The 19,407-nt window shown below is 41.9% G+C and overlaps 1 protein-coding gene across 2 annotated transcripts in view; it reads right to left on the reverse strand.

Moving 5' to 3' along the window:
• GADL1 (glutamate decarboxylase like 1) overlaps nt 1-19,407 on the reverse strand; it is a 216,951-nt gene that overhangs the window by 59,688 nt on the left and 137,856 nt on the right. For both annotated transcript variants that reach the window (XM_007505216.2, XM_007505217.2), the window contains exon 14: nt 18,117-18,206. In XM_007505216.2, coding sequence (XP_007505278.2) covers nt 18,117-18,206 — 90 coding nt within the window. The remainder of the gene's footprint in view (nt 1-18,116; nt 18,207-19,407) is intronic.

The raw sequence follows: 19,407 nt of genomic DNA on the forward strand, positions 1-19,407 counted from the left end.
TGGATTAGATGATCTCTAAAGTCCCTTTGAATTCTAAATCTATGATCCTATGAAATATAGTCCAGAAAGGTAGGTGGTAGACAGAGCACTGGGTTTGGAATTAGAAAGACTCAGCTTCATGAGCTAAGATCTAGCTTCAAATACCGACTAGCTCTGTGACCCTGGGCAAGTCACTTAACCCTGTTTGCCTCAGTTCCTTTTCTGTAAAATGAGCTGGAGAAGAAAATGGGTAGAAATACTAATCTTTGCTAAGAAAATCCCAAATGTGGTCAGAAGGAGTCAGACAGGACTGAAACTACCCAATAACAAAAATATAAGGCACAGAAGAAGCATTTGTGAAAAGTAGGACTTATGGGTGAACTTTCACATTATCTAGCTTGGGGTCAAGCCTCCATGTCCATTACTGGTCCCGTTACTGCATGTGTTCCCTCCTCCCACTTTCCATCTCCCCTTTATGAATTGTCTTTCCCTATTAGAATGGAGGCTCTTTTAGGGCAGGGTTGTATGTGTGCTTGTACCTATATCTCTAATATTTAACATAGGTTGTGGCACACAATAAACACTTAAGTTCTTTTTCATCCATATATTCATCCACCTTCATCTATCCATCCATGTATCAGTTTTTACTCATCCATTCATCTATCCATCCATCGATTCACTCATCCATCCATATTGATTCATTCATTTATCCATCTACCCACTTATCCACCCATTCAGAAATAAAGGCTCAGAGTGGTCCAGTGTTTCACAGCTATAAGTGTCAGAGGTGGGATTTGAACCCAGGTCTTCCTGACATGGATTTCTGTTTTCTTCTCTATTAAGACCATGCTGGCTTTCTTAGAGAGAAGACTAAATAACCCCTTAAGTAATTAAAATATTGATCTCAATTGTTGTCCAGGTTAACTAATTCCAATCCTTGAAGAAGATTTTCCGATGCCTCCTGAGGGGTGGAGGTGACCTTGGATTTGTGAAGGCTTTACCAGCAGAGCACAAGCACAAGGAGATCTTGCCAATATGCGGGGACCTGGAGTCTGGGTTCAGTAATGGACTGTACATGTATCTGTTGTTTAAGGAACAGCCACAGAGGCTCATCACTAGGCTAGACCTCGGGCATGAGTTTTGGGCTCACATCAACTTTTGAAAAAAACTTTTAGCTTCCATTTTAGAAGGAGTACTATGTATTGGGTTCCAAAACAGATGAGCGGTAAGGGCTAGGCAATGGGGGCGAAGTGACTTGTCCAGGGTCACACAACTAGGAAGTGTCTGAGGCCACATTTGCACGTGGGACCTCCTGTCTCTGGTCTGACTTTCAATCAACTAAGCCACTTAGCTGTTCCTGGCAACATTGACTCTTGAAGAATACTTATAACATTGCCAAGGAGTTACGATCTTTAGCTGTAATGACATCCACATATTGACAGACTCATTGCCTTTTCAAGTACTTTAAGGTAATCATTATAACAATATGCATAATTTATTGGTAATACAAGTTATTTTTTAAACACAATAATAACTCTTTAGAGCTGTTATCACTCCTCCTTCCTAGTTTTAGTTACTTCTTTATAACCATCTACTCCTGGATATTTTTTTTTCATTAGCCTTCTATACCGTACCTAAAATTCCCACCATTGTTATCATTCTTTGGGTTGAGGCATTATATGTCTCCATTATTCTTGGGGGATTGTTCAGTCATTTCAATCATGTCTGGCTGATTGTGATTCCATTTGGGGTTTTCTTGGCAAAGATCCTGGAAGGGTTTATGCCATTTCCTTCTCTAGCTTATTTTACAAATGAAGAAACTAAGGCCAACAGGGCTAAATGACTTGCCCAGGGTCACCTAGCTAGAAAGTCTCTGAGGCCAGATTTGAACTCGGGTCTCTCTGACACCACATCCAGCACTCTATCCATCATTCAGAATCACCTTTCCTATCCAATCAGGAAACCTCAAAGCAGGGGCCCGAAGGAATGAAACCAAAATACATAAAACTTTTGAGAAGTTGTTGCTGTCCAGGAACATGGGCTACTGTCTGTGATGGTGAAGGCAGATGGAGATACAGTGGTTGGGAGCCCTTCAGCAACTGGAGTAATAAAGATGATCTAAAAGAGGTCATCATCGTCATCGTCATCACCATCATCATCGTCATCGTCATCACCATTATTATTATTCAAGAGGAAGGATGGAAAGAGGCAAGCGGGGGAAGATAGTGCCTGAAGAGTGCTATCTTCTGTTTTAAAATTCCATCTGATAGCTCTTTATACAAATGTTTACACACACAGATGGGGCCACTGACAGGGACCCTGGAGAGGGAACGTCTGAAAAGACCAAAGGGTAAACTTCAGCCTTTCTCAAACAGAGCCTTGCAGACAGCTGCAGCCCTCAGAAGCTCTTCTGCGCCCCAGGTCCCCAGGCAGGAGCCTTCTCTCTTGGCAGACTCAGACCCTCTTGCCTGCTGGCTGGAGTGAGACTGCTTCCCACTGCCAGCCCATCTCCTTGTTCAGATTCAAGTCTCTCCCTCTCAAAGAAGGGACGGACTAAAAAGATGCCACCAGGGGGCGTGAATGGCACTAGCAAAGGGACTCGGAAATGGAGGTGAAAAACCTAATGGAGCCCCATCTAGAAAAGAGCTCCGGCTCCCTTGTTTTACAATGTCAAATATTAGTGGAAGTCCCCAGGAATGTCCCAGTTGGTGGTAATTACAATTTCCCGATTACATGCTTGAAGACACATGGATGATTCTCAAGGACACAGAGAGCGCTTGTGTTTGTTTGGCTTCCCCAGCAGGATGCCCAGGAGGCAGCGAGGGAGCACAGGAGTGCTCTGGGCAGGGTACCACACCGGATGCTGTCGGGCACACCAAGAGAGATGATGGACCTGACCTCAGGGGGCTTACCCACTTACTATGTCCACTCCTCCAGAGTCATTCAAGGACTCTGCATCAGAGTCCTTGAAAAAATAAGCTCGTAGGACTAGGAATAAATGGGTGAATGAATCAACGCTTATGAAGTTTCTGGGCAGCTAGGTTGCACAGTGGTTAGAGCATTAGGCTTGGAATCAGAAGGATTCATCTTCATGATTTCAAATCTGGCCTCAGACACTTACTAGTTGTGAGACCCTGAGCAAGTCACTTAACCCTGTTGGCCTCAGTTTCCTCATCCATAAAATGAGCTGGTGAAGGAAATGGCAAACTACTTCAATATTTCTGTCACAAAAAACCCAAAGAGGTCACCAAGAGTCAGACACCATTGAGCAAGAACCAAGCACAGACATCAAGTTTTCACCATGTGCGATAGTCTAAGTGCTGGGGATAGAAATGCAAAGATAATGACAGTTCCTGCCCTCAAAGGACTTACGTTCTAATAGCACATGTCGGTGCTAATGGTGGTGCACATAAAGATCAGAGTTAGGCTCGGTAAGGCTTGGGAAAAGAAGGCATGACAAAATGTCATGATCAGATAAAGGAATTTCCAAGTGGTACACCTGTTGGTGTTGGCAACATGGCAAGGCTATGACCAGTTCTGTGTGGAGGTGAGGTGAAGCGAGGTTTGAGGACTGAGGAAGGTAGGGCAGTTTAGGAAGCATCAATAGGCATGCTGAAGTCTGAAGGGCAGAAAAACTGTGGCCCAAACACTATGCTAACTAAGGAAGGAAGGACAATGTCCTAGGACAGTGATGGCAAACCTTTTAGAGACCAAGTACCCAAACTGCATTCCTCACACAGCATGCCTTACCCCAGACAGGAGAGAGAGGAAGTGCTCCCAATGGGCTGCTGGGGAGAGGGGCAAGTGATGGGAGAAATGTCCTCAGATGCAGTGGAGAGGGGGAGGGGTGCAGTCCCCTCTTACACTCTGGCACACATGCCATAGGTTCACCAACATGGTCTTAGGATCAGTAGAATCTGAATTGGGTGATATATTTGGTTAGTTTCTTTGTGCTGTCTGTCCCCAATGCCTGGGAAGGTTTCCCCTTTCACCCTTGAATTTTGGATTCCTTCAAGACTTAATTTAAGCACCATATTTCTTAATGAGAAGAAATTTCCCACAACTTTCCTAATCCCTTCAGCTGCTAATGTCTTCATTTCTAAGTGGCCCTTGAATCTACTCTATTGTGGAACCATTAATACAAGCCAGGAAGGTAAGTTCCTTAAAGACAAAGCCAGTTCTGATTTTTCTTTGTATCCTCAGGGCTTAGCACAGTGTTTGATAAATAGTAAGTACTTAATAAATTCTTGCTGATTAATGGGAGTTAATAGACAAAAAAGTATTTATAACCTTAAAGGGGCCTTAAGAATCAAGTCAAACTCTTTCTTTTATATATAATGAAGTCCAGAAAACTCTAATGACTTGCCCAAGCAAAAGTGATGGGAATTGAAGCCAGGAATTCTATTTGCAAATCTGAAGCTCTTTCTACTATATTATGTTGCTTCTTTGTGGGGATTCGTTCCCTTACTAATGCAGATCCCACCCCCTCCCTGGCTTGGAGGTCAATCTTTAATAGTTGCAGTGTTTGAAAAAATCCATCGCTCTATGGCCATCCCTTTGACAACCCTCTCAGAACTCAGCTAGAATGATCCTTGGAATATACAGTATATAGTTGACTGTAGACTCAGGGTGTTTGCATCTTGGAGCCTGTCAAAGCTGATGCTTTGCTGGCATTACTTTAGTGAACCAAGTTAAGGAAGAAATCCCTAGGCTTCCTAGAAGTGTATATTAAGTATTCAAAAAATAGGGAAGGAAGGAAAAGTGAAGGAGAAAAAGGAGAGAATGAAATAGAGGAGAGAATGGAAGGAAGGAAGGAAAGAGAGAAGGAAGGAAGAAAGGAAGGAGGGAAGGAAGAAAGGAGGGAAGGAAGGAAGGAAGGAATGAAGGAGAGAAGGAAGGGATAAAGGAAGGAAGGAAGGAGGGAAGGAAGGAAGAAAGGAAGGAGGGAAGGAAGGAAGGAGGGAAGGAAGGAAGGAAGGAGGGAGGGAAGGAAGAAAGGAGGGAAGAAAGAAAAGAAGGAAGGAAGGGAAGGAAGAAAGGAGGGAAGGAGGGAAGAAAGGAGGAGAGAGGGGAAAAGAATGAGAATAAAGTTAGGAGAGAAGGAGGGAGGGAAAGAAAGAAAAAAGAAGGGAGAAGTGGAACAATAGAATTTGAAGATGGTCACTAAGCTAGGATTATGACTAATGAATGATTTTGCCTAAATGTATATTCAGGGTGATAAGATCACAGGATCATAGAATTTGAGAATGAAAGAGGCCTAAGGAGTTCAGCTTCCATAGAGACTTGCACAAGGTCACAGAAGTAGCAAATGTCAGAACTACCAGTGATTATTTGTATGTAAGAAAATGGCATTAAAGGTATGAATAAGGGCATATGAGAATGGGAACGGATACAGGCCATTCATATGTATATATATATATGTACACATATATGCATATATAGTATAACACACAAATAGCCCAAATGCTAATACTCAAGACAGGCGTGTGCTATATTGGAGGAGAGTCTTGGGGTTGGAGGAGTGATGTGGATGGGAATTGAAGAGGAGAGGTGGACAGATTGACATATTATTAGGAATGTCCACACCAGTGAGACCACTAATCCATCAGAGTTTTCACAGCATAGGGTAATACCTTTGCCTAATGCAACATTAAAAAAAAATCTTTCCAAGACCCTGTTATATGGGGAGAGTGGATTGTTGCTGAGCATAGAAAATTCACTGGGAAAATACGCCCTGGTGTGCAGCCTTTCATTGACCATCCAAAATGGAGGTAACCTTCTTCCCTCCAATCTGGAATGCATTTTAGCCCAAAGCACATTCAGTTCTCCAGCCAGGTACCTTTGAGGGGATGCATTTTCCTTCAGAAAGGGGATTCTCTGGAATGTACCAGTGCTTTCTAAATCATGAGGCCAGAAAAGGCGTATTTCATTACATGAGTTTTGTTTTGATCAAATGGCATCCACGGGGGCTGGTTACCCCTGGAAGATACAAAAATATTGCTGCAGCAGTGTACAGCTGGATACTGGCCGGCTCATGTTTGAATTTGGGTAGATAAATACTCCAATCTTGATAGGTATACAATCCATCGTCACAGCATATAGACATTTACAAGCAACACAGAAAGCCAGCATAGAATAAAAATATAAAGCCCAAGGCCAAGAATAAGAAGATGCATGGATTTGAACCTCAGGCAATTACTAGCTGTCTGAATTCAGACAAATCCCTGGCCCTCTCTCAGCCTCAGTTTCCTCACCTGCAAAATGGATTATCATAATCCCTGGAATCCTTACCTCACCAGACTACTGTGATGATCAAGGGAGACAAGGCAAGTGAGAGCTTAGTAAGCCTTAAAGAGATACAAAGATGTCAGTCATCAGCATTATTAAAAGATGGAGCAATGGATGAGAACTGGCCATGGACAAGAAAGGAAACATTCATGCCTCCAGAATATAGGCAGCAGGGCAGAAAGACTTGACTAAAACAACCTGCAAGGCCTGAATTGTGCAGCTTTAGGCCCAGGGCTGTTAATCAAGTACCTTTCATGAACAGCACTAAATTTTCCCTAAAGATATTTAGAATATCACTTCAAGTTATATTGCTGAATATATAATAAAACAACAAGCCCATCAAGTGGGCTCGATGAGATTTATTCTTGCCCTACTGTTGAAAAGAAAAGAGCCTGCTCTTATAAATGACCAGCATTAGTCACAAATCTGCAGGTCAGCAAAAAATAAAATAAAAAATATAAAAAAAAGCAGAAGTGACTGTTTAAACCCTAGAAGACAGATTGTTAATTACTTCAAGAATGTAAATTCCGAGGGAAGAATATAGATCTACTTATGAAATGCCAACTGAAAAGAAGAAAACCTTTTGCATCAGACCACTGACTGATGGCAGGAAAGAGCAAACTAAGGGAATTCTCAATTAGATTCTCTGTATCTTAAGCTTTCTGACTTATCTTTTCTCTCCTCCCATCTTCTCTCCCTTTCCTTCTTTCCCTTCCCCTTTCCATCTCTGTCTCCATTTCTCTCCCCCTCCCCACCTCCTAAGATACAGGAGAAAAAACTTTTGTCAATTATGAGCATCAATATCAATCCCGTGCTGTCAAAATTAAAGGGTCACATCCCTTCCTTTTGTTGCCAATCTGTAGACAATTGTTCAAGAAATGTATTTTGTAAGGGAATTGACTGGGGTAAGTATTAGGAAGCACTAGCTGTCTTAAAACAAAATATGTCAATAAATGTTTTAAAAAGAAGAATTTTTAAAAGAGTAAATAAAAGAAATGAAAAATCAGACCCAGAGGCGAGAAGGTAAGTTGGTTTAGATGGTGTCATGGAAGTCTAAGAGGAAGGTGTTTCTAGAGTTTTGCATCACAATATATGTCTTGTCCACTGTTTGCTCCTTATCTCCTTATATTTTTTTCCTTCCTTATGTTTGTCTGAGACTGTAAATTCTTAGATAACAAAGGATATTTTGTATTTGCTTATATGTCTCCACATTGCTTCTCTCAGTAGACTGTAAACTAATTGAGGATAGGGAATGGCGCCATTCTGGTCTTTGGATCCCTAGCATCTAGTACAGTGATAAGCATATAGTAGGCATTAAATAAATGCTTGTTGGTTGACACATTGATCTAATATTGTAACATAATTGCAATGTCAAAACTTTATGTAATTTTTTTCTTTCATAATTATAAATTTATAAAATTATAAAAAATTCCCAGATCTTAGTTATGTGATACTCATATCTTTCTTCAAGTTAATGAAAGCTTTCTACTTCCCTTTTGGGTCACTTGGCAAAGTGAGAGATCTCCATTTGTATGGACTATTGGTTTGGAGGAAAAGAAAAATTTTACTCATTACTGTAATCTGAACTCCTAACCTAATTACTAATACTCTCACAAATACTTGTCATTGGATACTCTGGGGACAAGGACAACAAACAAGGAGAGTTCAAGGCACGCTAGTGATTTATGTGTGTATGTGTGTGCATGCATCTACATAGCCATCTATTCATCTTTCTACCTACCTATTCATCCACCTATCCATTGATCTATCTATCCATCCATCCAACTATTCATTAATCTACCTATCTACCTACTTATCCATTGATCTATCCATCCATCCATCCATCCATCCATCCATCCATCCATCCCTCTACAAAATATCTATCTACTCATTTTTACCAGACCCATGATTTCATGGAGAATAACCAATTTAGGGAATTCTCTATATCAATGTAGATTGGTATCTTCTCCCCAAACTATACTTTTGAAGAGATAGTTAGGTGGTCTAGTATGGAGTGCTGAACCCATAATCAGAAATATCTGAGTTCAAATCTGACCTCTGACACTTATTAGCTATATAACCCTTGTCTCAGTTCCCCCATCTATAAAATGGAGATAATAATAGGAGCTACCTTATACTATTATTATTGTGAGGATGAAAACAGATAATATTTGTAAAGTGCTTTGCACTATATAAATACCCTCTATTTTCATTAGAAGACTTTCCTGGAATACTGAGGGGGAGTAGTAGTAATTGGAGAACTTAGCCAGCCAGGGCACATCAGAGGTCAAAGCTGAACTCAGGTTTTCCTAACTGTAAAGCCAATTCTCTCCCCAGGACACTGTCTCCCATAGTACTGGAATGAATAATAAATACCTGATAGAATCCCAGGGATAAGAGGAAAGTTATGGAGAGAAGAGAAAGAACCTCATGCTCCTTCTGGTCAAAAATAATCCCTCTACAGTATAGTCATCAAATGATCCTCTACCCTTCACGTGAAGACATCAAGGGAGGGAAAGTCTAGGTAGGTCTTCTTGTTAGGAACTTTTTCCTTATTCTGAACCCAAGTAGTCACCTTTACTCTTTCCTCAGAAATCAAAGAGGATAAGTCTGTTCTACACTTCAGTATGGAGGATAGCTCTCGCCCCCCATGCCATCCTTTCTCTGGCTAAACACTCATCAGTTTCTTGAATCCATCCTGATATGGCATGATACCCAAGCCTCTCGCCATCCCGCCATCCCGCCAAAGGATCGCCCCCTTCTAGATACTGTCTTTTATTTTCGACATTGTTTCTAAATTGAATTTCTAATGCGTCAGTAGCATCCTCTCCGTCTTTCTGTGACATACTAAAGCAGTAGTACATGAATTCAGAGGATCATAGACCTGGATGGGGAAGGGAATTCAGATCTCATCCAGTCCAATCTTCCTTTTGCATATGAGTAAACTGAGGGTTGAAGTGACTTGTCTAAGGCCCATATTAGTATTAAGTGGCAGAATTGGGACTAGAACCCAAGGCCTTCTCCTGCATTGCACTGTTTTTAGTAAATAGAAAGAAATGAACACACCAACTCCCAAGGGATCTCCCTTGTTACCAAGGGTAGCCCAGGCATTTGGAATTCGAGAACAGCTGACTCCCCAAGGGGAGGCACTGCCTTTAGTGAGGTTGCTGGGTAGTGGATAGAGATCTTGGCTTGGAGTCAGAAAGCCCTGAGTTCCTAAACTGCCTCAGAGACCTGCTGGATGATTTCATGACCCTCAACAATTCCCTTAAACTCTCGGTCTTCATTTTTTCCACTGTTCAATGAGAATAATAATAGCACTTACCTTACAGAATTGTTGTCAAGCTCTAATGAGATCATATTTGTAAAGCACTGAGCCAACCACAAAGTACTTTACAAATGCTATTGTTCCTCTCCATCATTATCATGGTCATCATCAACACCATCTCGATATCCTGAAATTCTAACCCAGTACCTGGCACAAAGCAAGTCCTAAATAAATTGCTGAATTGAATTAAGCTGGGGGAAGAATTGATTAGAAAACCCCAAATGGGGCAGCAAAGCAGGGATCTAGTTAGCAGCTAGGGCAGGGGGCTGGTAGGGAAGAGAAAGAATAATACACGTGATGGTCCCATGGCTGATCAGCCTGGAATACTCAGATGCACCATATTTTCCAAGTATTCTCGAGAGGCATCTGGTGCCACCTCCCTCTGCACAGTAGGAGATGAATTCCCCTCTCTTTTCTTGCCCACGGTCACCAGCAGCATTCATTATCTTGTGGGTTACAAGAGCTGACAGTTCTCCATGACACGAGTCTACATCAGAGAGCCAAAGTGGTTTTTCAGTTTATTTATTTCTTTGAGCTCCTCAATCCAAGATAAACCCCCAAATAAATTTCAAGGGTATTTTAGCAGGCTCCCAGCTATAAATCAGATACATGTGCTCTCACCAGGTAGGAAAGAATACCATTGATAGAAAGTGCTGCAATAGATCTCATCACACACACTCAAGTGCACATATGTGTATACATGCACGAAAGCACACACACACACACACACTCACAGAGTGGTGAGAAAAATGGAAGAATATGTGAGCTAAAAATAACTCATTTTGTCAGTTGTTATTCCTATTTTTGAAATCCTACCTTCTGTCTTAGTATTAATTCTTGGACAGAAGAGTGGTAAGGGCTAAGCCAGGCAATTGGGGTTAAGTGACTTGTCCAAGGCTACACAGCTAGGAAGTGCCTAAGGGCAGATTTGAACTCTGATCCTGCCACCTCCAGCACTGGCTCTTTATCCACTGTGCTACCTAGCTAGCCCAATTATTTTTGAAAACTCAACCATCCAGCTGGTTTGGCATACTTAGTACTGAGTGGATTGTTTCTATTAAAAATGTATGCAGTCTAACCTCAACTAGAAGCAACTAGGTGGCTCAGTGAATAGAATCCCAGGGCTGGAGTGAGAGATTCGTTTCCTGAGTTCAAATCTGACCTCAAATATTTGCTAGCTCTGTGACCCTGGACAAGTCAGTTTACCCTATTTGCCTCAGTTGCTTCAATCTATAAAATTAGCTGAAGAAGAAAATGGCAAACCATTCTAGTTTCTCTGCTAAGAAAACCCCAAATGGGGTCCCAAAAAGTCAGACACAACTGAAAATGACTGAATCTCAGCTAGGACCCCATTTATTTTTCATCTGTTTCTTATTGGATGTCATATGGAATCACAATCATTACAGAATCATAGACACTCAGCGTTGGCAAGAACTGCAGAAGCCCTCAAGTCTCACCTGCCCTCAACAGCTTCCAGCTGAAGGGGACACCCAATCTTCAACAAGGGCTAACCCAGCGCCACTCCACGCAGCCCATTTCACTTTGCCTAATGCCAAGCTTTAAGAAATTTTCCCCACAGTCTAAAGCTCTCCTCCTCATCCTACTCTAGGAAGCTGGACAAATTCTCTTTCCCTCTCTTGATGTGGCAGTTCTTCAAATATATGGAGGCAACAGCAACGCTCCCATTAAATCTTCTTTTCTCAAGCTTAAACATACCCACTTCTTTCAACTGATCCTTAGATGGTGCTAGATTTGAAGGCAGGAAGACCAGAGTTTAAATCCAACCTCAAATACTTATTAGCTCTGTGATCCTGGGCAAGTTTCTTAAGTTCACTTTGCCTCAGTTTCCTCATCTATAAAATGGGGATAATAATGGCACCTCTTCACAGGGCATTTTGGAAGCTTCAATGTAAAGTACTTTGCAGAACTTACAGCATTATATAAATGTTAGCTGCGTCTACTATTAGTACTACTTCTACTCTTCCTCCTCTTCCTCCTCCTATTTCTATTTCAAGGCATTTTATCATTCTTGACACCTTCTTTTAGGTGCTTCTAATATATCAATGTGCCTACCTGAAATGCAGGACCCAGAACCAAACAGAACCCTCTGGATTTGGTTTGACCAAGACCATATATATATAGTAAGATGAGCAGTTCCTTAGCCCCATGATTCTCTTAATCAATACTGTAACTGTGATTTCCCTGCAGAGAACTCCCAGATGAGGACATTCCTTCTACCATTGTAGGCTGACACATCCTTTACAATTTATAGTCTTAGAGTTTCTCAAGGACATCAGGGGTCAAGTTGCCCAGAGCAACACAACTGGTACTTGTCAGACGCAAGCCTGGAGAGTCTCTATTCACTGTACCAAGAAGTGCCTCTAAATCTTATTATTAAATTATTATTATTATTTTTGGATTTCTTGATCAACATCTTATACTGTTAATTTATATGGTGCTTGAAGTCCCCTAAAATCTTCAGATCTTTTCAGACAAAATGGGGACTAGCCAAGCCTCCTCAATCATTTTCTTGGGTATTTGGATCTGAATTCAAGCAGAGGACTTTACATGCATCCCCTTTATAATTCATATTACTAGATTTAGCCCAAATTCTCTAGCCTAATTGAGGCCTCTTTGGATTTTGATGCTTGCTTTTAATGTATTATCTCTCCCTCCCAGCCTTTTGCCTTCAGCAAATTTGAAAAACATGCTTTATCTTCACCCAAGTATAAATATACATGTTGACTACACCCCGCACTTCCCTTAGTGACTGTTCCAGATCTTCTCTCCCCTTCTCTAGCTTCCTACAAAGGTACCCCTCTTCCTTCCCTCTTAGAAGACTAGTAGTAGTCTCTTGGTAACCGAGGATGACGATTGTCTTTGTGTGTTTTCATCTATGATAGATAAGTGTGCAGAAAGACACTTGTGCGTGAAGGAGATGTAAGTGGAAAAGTCGATGCACAGAGACAGTCCCACTCTCTCGGCGTTGGAAGCCTAGGTCCAGTGGCATGAAAAGTCGTTACACCCAGAGACTTCCTCAGCTGCATTGGATGGCCGTGTTGTCTTTTGTGCTCCAACACGCCCTAAACACTCCACAGTGCCTTGCTGCGTCGCCCTCTCAGCCGTTGAACCTTCTTATTGGTTTCTCCCGTCTGTTCAGCTGAAGCAGTCTTCACATGCTGGGTGAGCAAAGCCCTGGTTCACCAGGGGTCTACGACCTGATGGCTACTACTTAGGAGACTATGCTATTTAAAAGCAGACTGAGAAGATACAATCTATCCATTACAAGCTCCCTCTTTTTCTCAGTTCTATACCTCAAAACCTTTTCAATATTATTTTCCATTCTTGGCTCCTTTAGTCTTTGATAAAGAATCGGTCCTTTCCCCACCGAGTTCAACCCTTCAACTTATACCCTTGGGTCCATTGCTTCCTGCATCCTCTCTTCAGTCCCCTTCTTTCTTTCTCAAATTTCCAATCTTTCTTTAGCTCCTGGCTCCTTCCCTGCTGTCTACAAATGTTTCTATGTCTTCCCTTCTGATCATTTAAAAAAAAAAAAACCTACTTTCCTCTGTCACCCCTTCAAGCTATTATCTTGTACTTCTTCCTTTCATAGCCAAACTCTTAGAAAAAGACTATTTACTTGCATTCCTCCACTTCCTTTCTTTCCTCTCACTCTCTTGTAAAGCCAAGTGCAATTAGGTTTCTTTCCTTGTCACTAAAATGACAGTTCCTTCCAATATTAATCAATTGCCTCTTAAATGCCAAATCCAACAGTCTTTTTCTCAGTCTTCTCTTTTTTACTTTTCTAAAGCGTTTAATCAACTTTGGACTCATCTCATCTCCTATATATTTTCTCCTCTCTGAGTTTTTATAAAACTCTCTACTGCTAATTCTCTTTCTGCCTTTAGAGCAACTCCTTTGTAGGACCATCATCCATTTTTTTTCCATCCCCTGTCAAGAAGTGTCTCTGAATCCCTATATTGAGTCCTTTACCCAATGATCTCATCAGTTCCCAGGAGTTCAATTATCATCTATTTGCATACAAACCCCAGATCTAGATAGAGTATTTATTAAAGACTTACTGAGTTCCAGGCATTGCGCTAAGCATTGGGGAAGTAAAACATAAGAAAACACGATGATGCTCATGATGAACAACCTTACATTCTAACAGAATAAGAGAAAATATAAAGGGGAGATCAAAGAACAATCTGTTAAATATCTTCAACCATATGCCCTATAGACATCTCAAATTTAATATGTCCAAAACAGAACTCATTGTCTTCTTCCACAAACCTCTATACTTCCATATTCAGAGTCCCAGATTCCTCAAATCTTTCCTAACCTTCTTCCCCCTCCCTACTATCCAGTCACTTACCAATTCTCTTTTTCTTATCTCCAACTTCTTTCCATTCACTTGGCCACCACTCTGGTTCAGATCCTCAACTGGACCAATGCAACAGTAACTTGGACTCCTGTTTTCCACCCTATCCCTTTTTTAATCTGTATTCTACACAACTGTTGAATGGATATTCCAATGTGCACTATATTTCATCTCCTGTTCCACACCTCAGGACATGGAATGCTCTCTCTCCTCATCTCCTTGAGGACAAGGACTACCATTTTTGTCTTTGTACCCTCAGTGCCTAGGGCAGTCCCTGATCCAGTAGTAGATTACTTAATAAATCATTGATAAATCAAATCAAGTGGATTCTAGACTTTTCCCTCTCTAGAAATTAGTATCTGGTTTTAGGCACCAATCAAATCCTACCTTGGAGTCTATGGGGCAGTGATGGAGAACCTTTTAGAGACCGAGTGCCCAAACTGCAACCCTCATGTCTCACGTGAGCCCCGCTGTCTTACATCCAGACATGAGAGAGAGGAAGTGCTCCCATGGAGCTGCTGGGCAGAGGGGTGGATGGTGTGAGAATTATCCTCAGGTGTGGGGGGAGAGGGAGAGGGGAACAGCCCCCCCTCCAGCATGCATGCCATAGGTTTGCCAATGTGGCTATAGGGTGTTCTAAAAATCTGAATGTTTTCAACTTTGTTCGGTCATTTTTCAGTAGTATCTGACTCTTCATGACCCCATTTGGGGTTTTCTTGGCAAAGATACTAGCACGATTTGCCATATGGGCGAGGAGACTGAGACTGACAAGATTAAGTGACTTGCCTAGGGTCATACACTTAGGAAGTGATTGAGGCTGGATTTGAAATTAAATCTTCCTGACTCCAGGGTTTAGCATTCTACCCATTGTGCCATTATTGGGCACAGCACCCCAGCTGGACAAATACTTGATATGCAAGAGTATGAACTATAGTTCATCCAGTCCCTAGAACATCATGCATAGTAGGTGCTTAATCAATGTCTATGGAATCAATGTTTTTTTTTTTAATATAGACCCTTACCTTCTGTCTTGGAGCCAATACTGTGTATTGGCTTCAAGGCAGAAGAGTGGTAAGGGCTAGGCAATGGGGGTCAAGTGACTTGCCCAGGGTCACACAGCTTGGAAGTGTCTGAGGCGCCAGATTTGAACCTAGGATCTCCCATCTCTAGGCCTGGCTCTCAATCCACTGAGCTACCCAGCTGTCCCCTGAATCAATGGTTTTAAAGTTGTTTTTAAAAGGTTCTGCTTGAGAAGAAGAAAATCTCATGGAGTTCTAAGCCATGTTGGCTTTTATTAGGTGTCTTCTATTTTTTTCTTTAATGTCAGTTCTCTGTGAGAAACACTGTAAAGTAGGGAATAGAAAGCTGGTCTTGGTCCCAACTTCTGTTCTTGACACATACTTATTGGCTGTGGGACCCTGGGCAAGTCATGGCCCTTATGGTTGCCCTAGGCTAGCCTTCAACACTTTTGAGGAATTGGGAAATATTTATCAAAATATCAAAAATTAAAATTAAAAATATTTATTAAAAGTTATCAAACATGTTTATCAAAAATTTATCAAAAAATTGTCAAAAAACATAATAAATAAATTAAAAATCCAATAGAACTACTCAGATAAGATTAATATGTGGTTTTCTAAGTTTACATGCTGCCCACCAGAATGCTAAAGTACAGTTTATTGTCCTTTTTCTATGTAAGCTTATACCACTCTCTAAGATTATTACTATTATTTTTTTTTAAAACCCTTACCTTCCGTCTTGGAGTCAATACTGTGTATTGGCTCCAAGGCAGAAGAGTGGTAAGGGCTAGGCAATGGGGGTCAAGTGACTTGCCCAGGGTCACACAGCTGGGAAGTGTCTGAGGCCAGATTTGAACCTAGGACCTCCCGTCTCTAGGCCTAGCTCTCAACACACTGAGCTACCCAGCTGCCCCCCACTCTCTAAGATTATTAACAAGAAAAGTGGAAATCAGAACTGGAGGAGGGAGTTTCCTCATCAGGGTTTACCCTACACCAATGAAATCTCCGATCTAACTGAGAAAATGGAAATATCGAGGCTTACTTCCTTGCAGTATTACGAACTTCTCTTATGTCACAAATTCTACTCCTTTCGACTCGATTCTAACTATTCTTAACAATGGAATATTCGTTTTCAAAAAAGCAGCACTGGGTTTTCTCTTAGCTCAAAGCATTTCTACCCTCCTCGCCCCCCCCCACAAAATGTCAGCAGCTTTCCATCAAAGTGAAAAATGTTAGCAGAAAGATCACGATTAAATTCTCCCGTCCTCCCATTCTGATTTCTTTTTATGGCTTGCTTACCATCAGAAATGTATTCTTAAGCACTTCTCTGCCTACATTATCTGTCGATAATGCAAGACTAGTCCCAAGGACAGTGTTAAGTGCCCGAAATAGGTAATGAATGTTCTGTCTAGACACGGATGCAGTGAATTCCATCCATCGTTTCTAGGCTTCACCATCTGCCACCAGTTTGGATAGTAAGTAGAGTATTTAGATAATGTCCATGTCCATTATATTAAAGCGAAAGAAGTTTAATTAGTCATGTATAAATAATGAAAATGATAAACTTTCAAATCTGAGGAACACTTTGCGACTAAAAAGTGGCACTGCAAAGGGGTGTAGTCAATATGTTGTGACAAGGAAATATTGCTTTGAAGATCTCAGTAGGCGACTAGGTGGCGCCATAGTGCACAGAGTGATGGACTTGGCGGTGGAAAGACTAATTTGCCCAAGACACTTACAAGCCCTGTGACTTAATCTCTCTCATCTTTAGTCTTCTCATCTGTAAAATGGGAATAACACTGGCCCCTACCTCACAGAGCTTAAATGGCATAGTATATATGTAGAAAGCTTTCTATGTCTTAAAGTCTAGATATCATCATCATCAGCATTATTATTATTATTATAGAATCCCTGAGTTGAAGGAGACTCTGGGTTGCCAGAAGTGAACAGAGACCCTGCCATGACCTTCTCAAAGGGTGCCCATCTAGCCTTTGCTCCAAGACTCTCCAATGAAAGCCTTCTCCTTCCCCGATGTCTCCTTAGTGCTGTCCCTGGGAGCCCGTCTCCCCTTTCCCAAAGGCACAGGTAGATAAGTTGCTCAGTGTTTTCTCAATGAGGAACTCTTTTAGACTTCCCCAAAGGCTCGAGTGGGTCAGTGGGGAGGGGGAAAGGGCTGGTGAATAGGGGCTGCAAGGAGAGAAAGGATCCAGACAGCCTTTCCTCTTACCACCAGGTAGCCTCAGGAGTTGGGGGGAGAGGGAAGGGAGAGCCAGCAGGGAGGAGACCAATGGGACAGTCTTCCAAGCCAAATGGTTCATTGGAATAAGTGACTGGGAATGCTTGCCCTACAAAACCAGGTCCTCTGAGCCCTAAAGCCCAGGAATGTTCATGGTCTCCTCTCTGCTGCAGAAGCAGGCACTTGGGGTTCCCACCATCTTTTCCCAAAGATAGTAGGGAAGAAAGAAGACTTTAAGCTGAGAAGCCATAGGAAAGCTTCTGAAGAGACACACAAAGTGCTCCCTCCCCCATTCTGCATAGCTTATTGTCTCTCGGACTTCTTAGAGCTCCAATCCCTTCTTCACTCACCATGGAGCATGTCTCTTGTACTCAGGAAGAAGCACTCCCAGGATCTAGTCTATTTGTTTTTTAACCTTTACCTTCTGTCAAATCAATACTGTGTATTGGTTCCAAGACAGAAGAGCAGTAAAAGCTAGGCAATGGGGGTTAAGTGACTTGCCCAGGGTCACACAGCTAGGAAGTGGCTGAGGTTAGATTTGGACCCAGAACTCCAATCTCTAGGTCTGGCTCTCAATTCAGTGAGCCACCTAGCTGCCCCCAACCCTTTTTAAAACCCTCATCTTCCATCTTGGAATCAATACTGTATATCGGTTCCAAGGCAGAAGAGTGGTAAGGGCTAGGCAATGGGGTTAAGTGACTTGCCCAGGGTCACACAAATGTGAACGCAGGACCTCCCATCTCTCCAGGTCCAGCTCTCTACCCATTGAGCAACCCAGCTGTTCCCAGGATCAAATCTTAAGGAGATTTATTCCCAGTGTCTAGCACACAGTGGCCAGTTGAAACATCCATCAGTCCCAGGAATAAACAAAACTCGTTCACTCACCAGGTTCAGCTTAGCCCAGAACTCAGGTCCTTCTTCCATTGTCCTTAAACTTGGTGGAATGTACCAAAAGCAAATGTTAGCAAACTCAGGCTGAGGAAGAAGAAAAGATAAAGAGTTTCCATTAACCCAGAGGGCAAATCCCTGCACAATGCTGCTGCCTATCACGGCTGAATTCACCACAGAAGGTATAAACGTGTCTCTCCATTTTAAGAACATGCTTTCCTTAGCCATTTTCATACATTTCTTGTTTGTGAAGATTTGAAAGCTAAAATTCTAGGGACCAAAATCCCAGTTGACATATAAATTCAATTAAACTTCAACTAATATTTGCTAAAGGAATAGTGGGTAGATAGAGCACTGGATTTCAAGTCAGGAAGACCTGGGTTCAAATCCTATCTTAGACATTTGCAAAGGAAAAGCCCCAAATCTTTTGGAACAGAATGTTGCTCCCATTTTTTCCCTTAGAAATGCTTACTTTCTGTCTTAGAATCAATACAAGGAATTGATTCCAAGGCAGAAAAGCAGTAAGGTCTAAGTAATAGGGGTTAAGTGACTTACCCAGGGTCACACAGTTGAAGTCAAATTTGAACCCAGGTATTCCCATCTTTGGGTCTAACTCTGAATCCACTGAGCTACCTCGCTCCCTCTTGCCACCCCAATTTTGACATTTATTTGGTAAGGACATAACTATAGTTTCAGACAGACAATGCAGGGCAAGCCAAGAGGCTACTAGAATCAATGGAAAACTCTATAGCTGTGTCACTGTGGGTAAGTCATTTAACCTATGCTAGCCTTAATTTCGTCATCTGTAAAAGGAAGGGGCTTTAAGGTCCTTGCTAGTCCTAGCCAAACAATCCTATAAACATATACTATCTGTAAGAATCTGGACGCAGAGTCAAGAGATGCAGCTATGAGACTGGTCTGATGGGAAAGGGAGGAACAGGAAACAGGACTGGAAAAAATACTGCAGTAATGGCTGAACTTGACCAAAGCTGCCTGGCTTCCTTGAAGAGAATCTTAACAGTGAACTAGGAAGAGGCAGCTAGTGGATTGAAAGCCAAGTCTAGAGAAGGGAGGTCCTGGGTTCAAATGTGACCTCAGACACAGTGACCCTGGGCAAATCACTTAACCCCCATTGCCTAGCCCTCAACATTCATCTGCCTTGGAATCCATACATTCTTAGACAGAAGGTAAGGGTTTAACATCATAAAGTGAGCTAGTCCAAACCTTACAAAGCGTGGAGCCTGTCTATACCCTCTCCAACACAGTCAGTCTCCTTGCACAGCTCACC

The sequence above is a fragment of the Monodelphis domestica genome, chromosome 5, assembly GCF_027887165.1.
Source record: "Monodelphis domestica isolate mMonDom1 chromosome 5, mMonDom1.pri, whole genome shotgun sequence".
NCBI lineage: Eukaryota > Metazoa > Chordata > Mammalia > Didelphimorphia > Didelphidae > Monodelphis > Monodelphis domestica.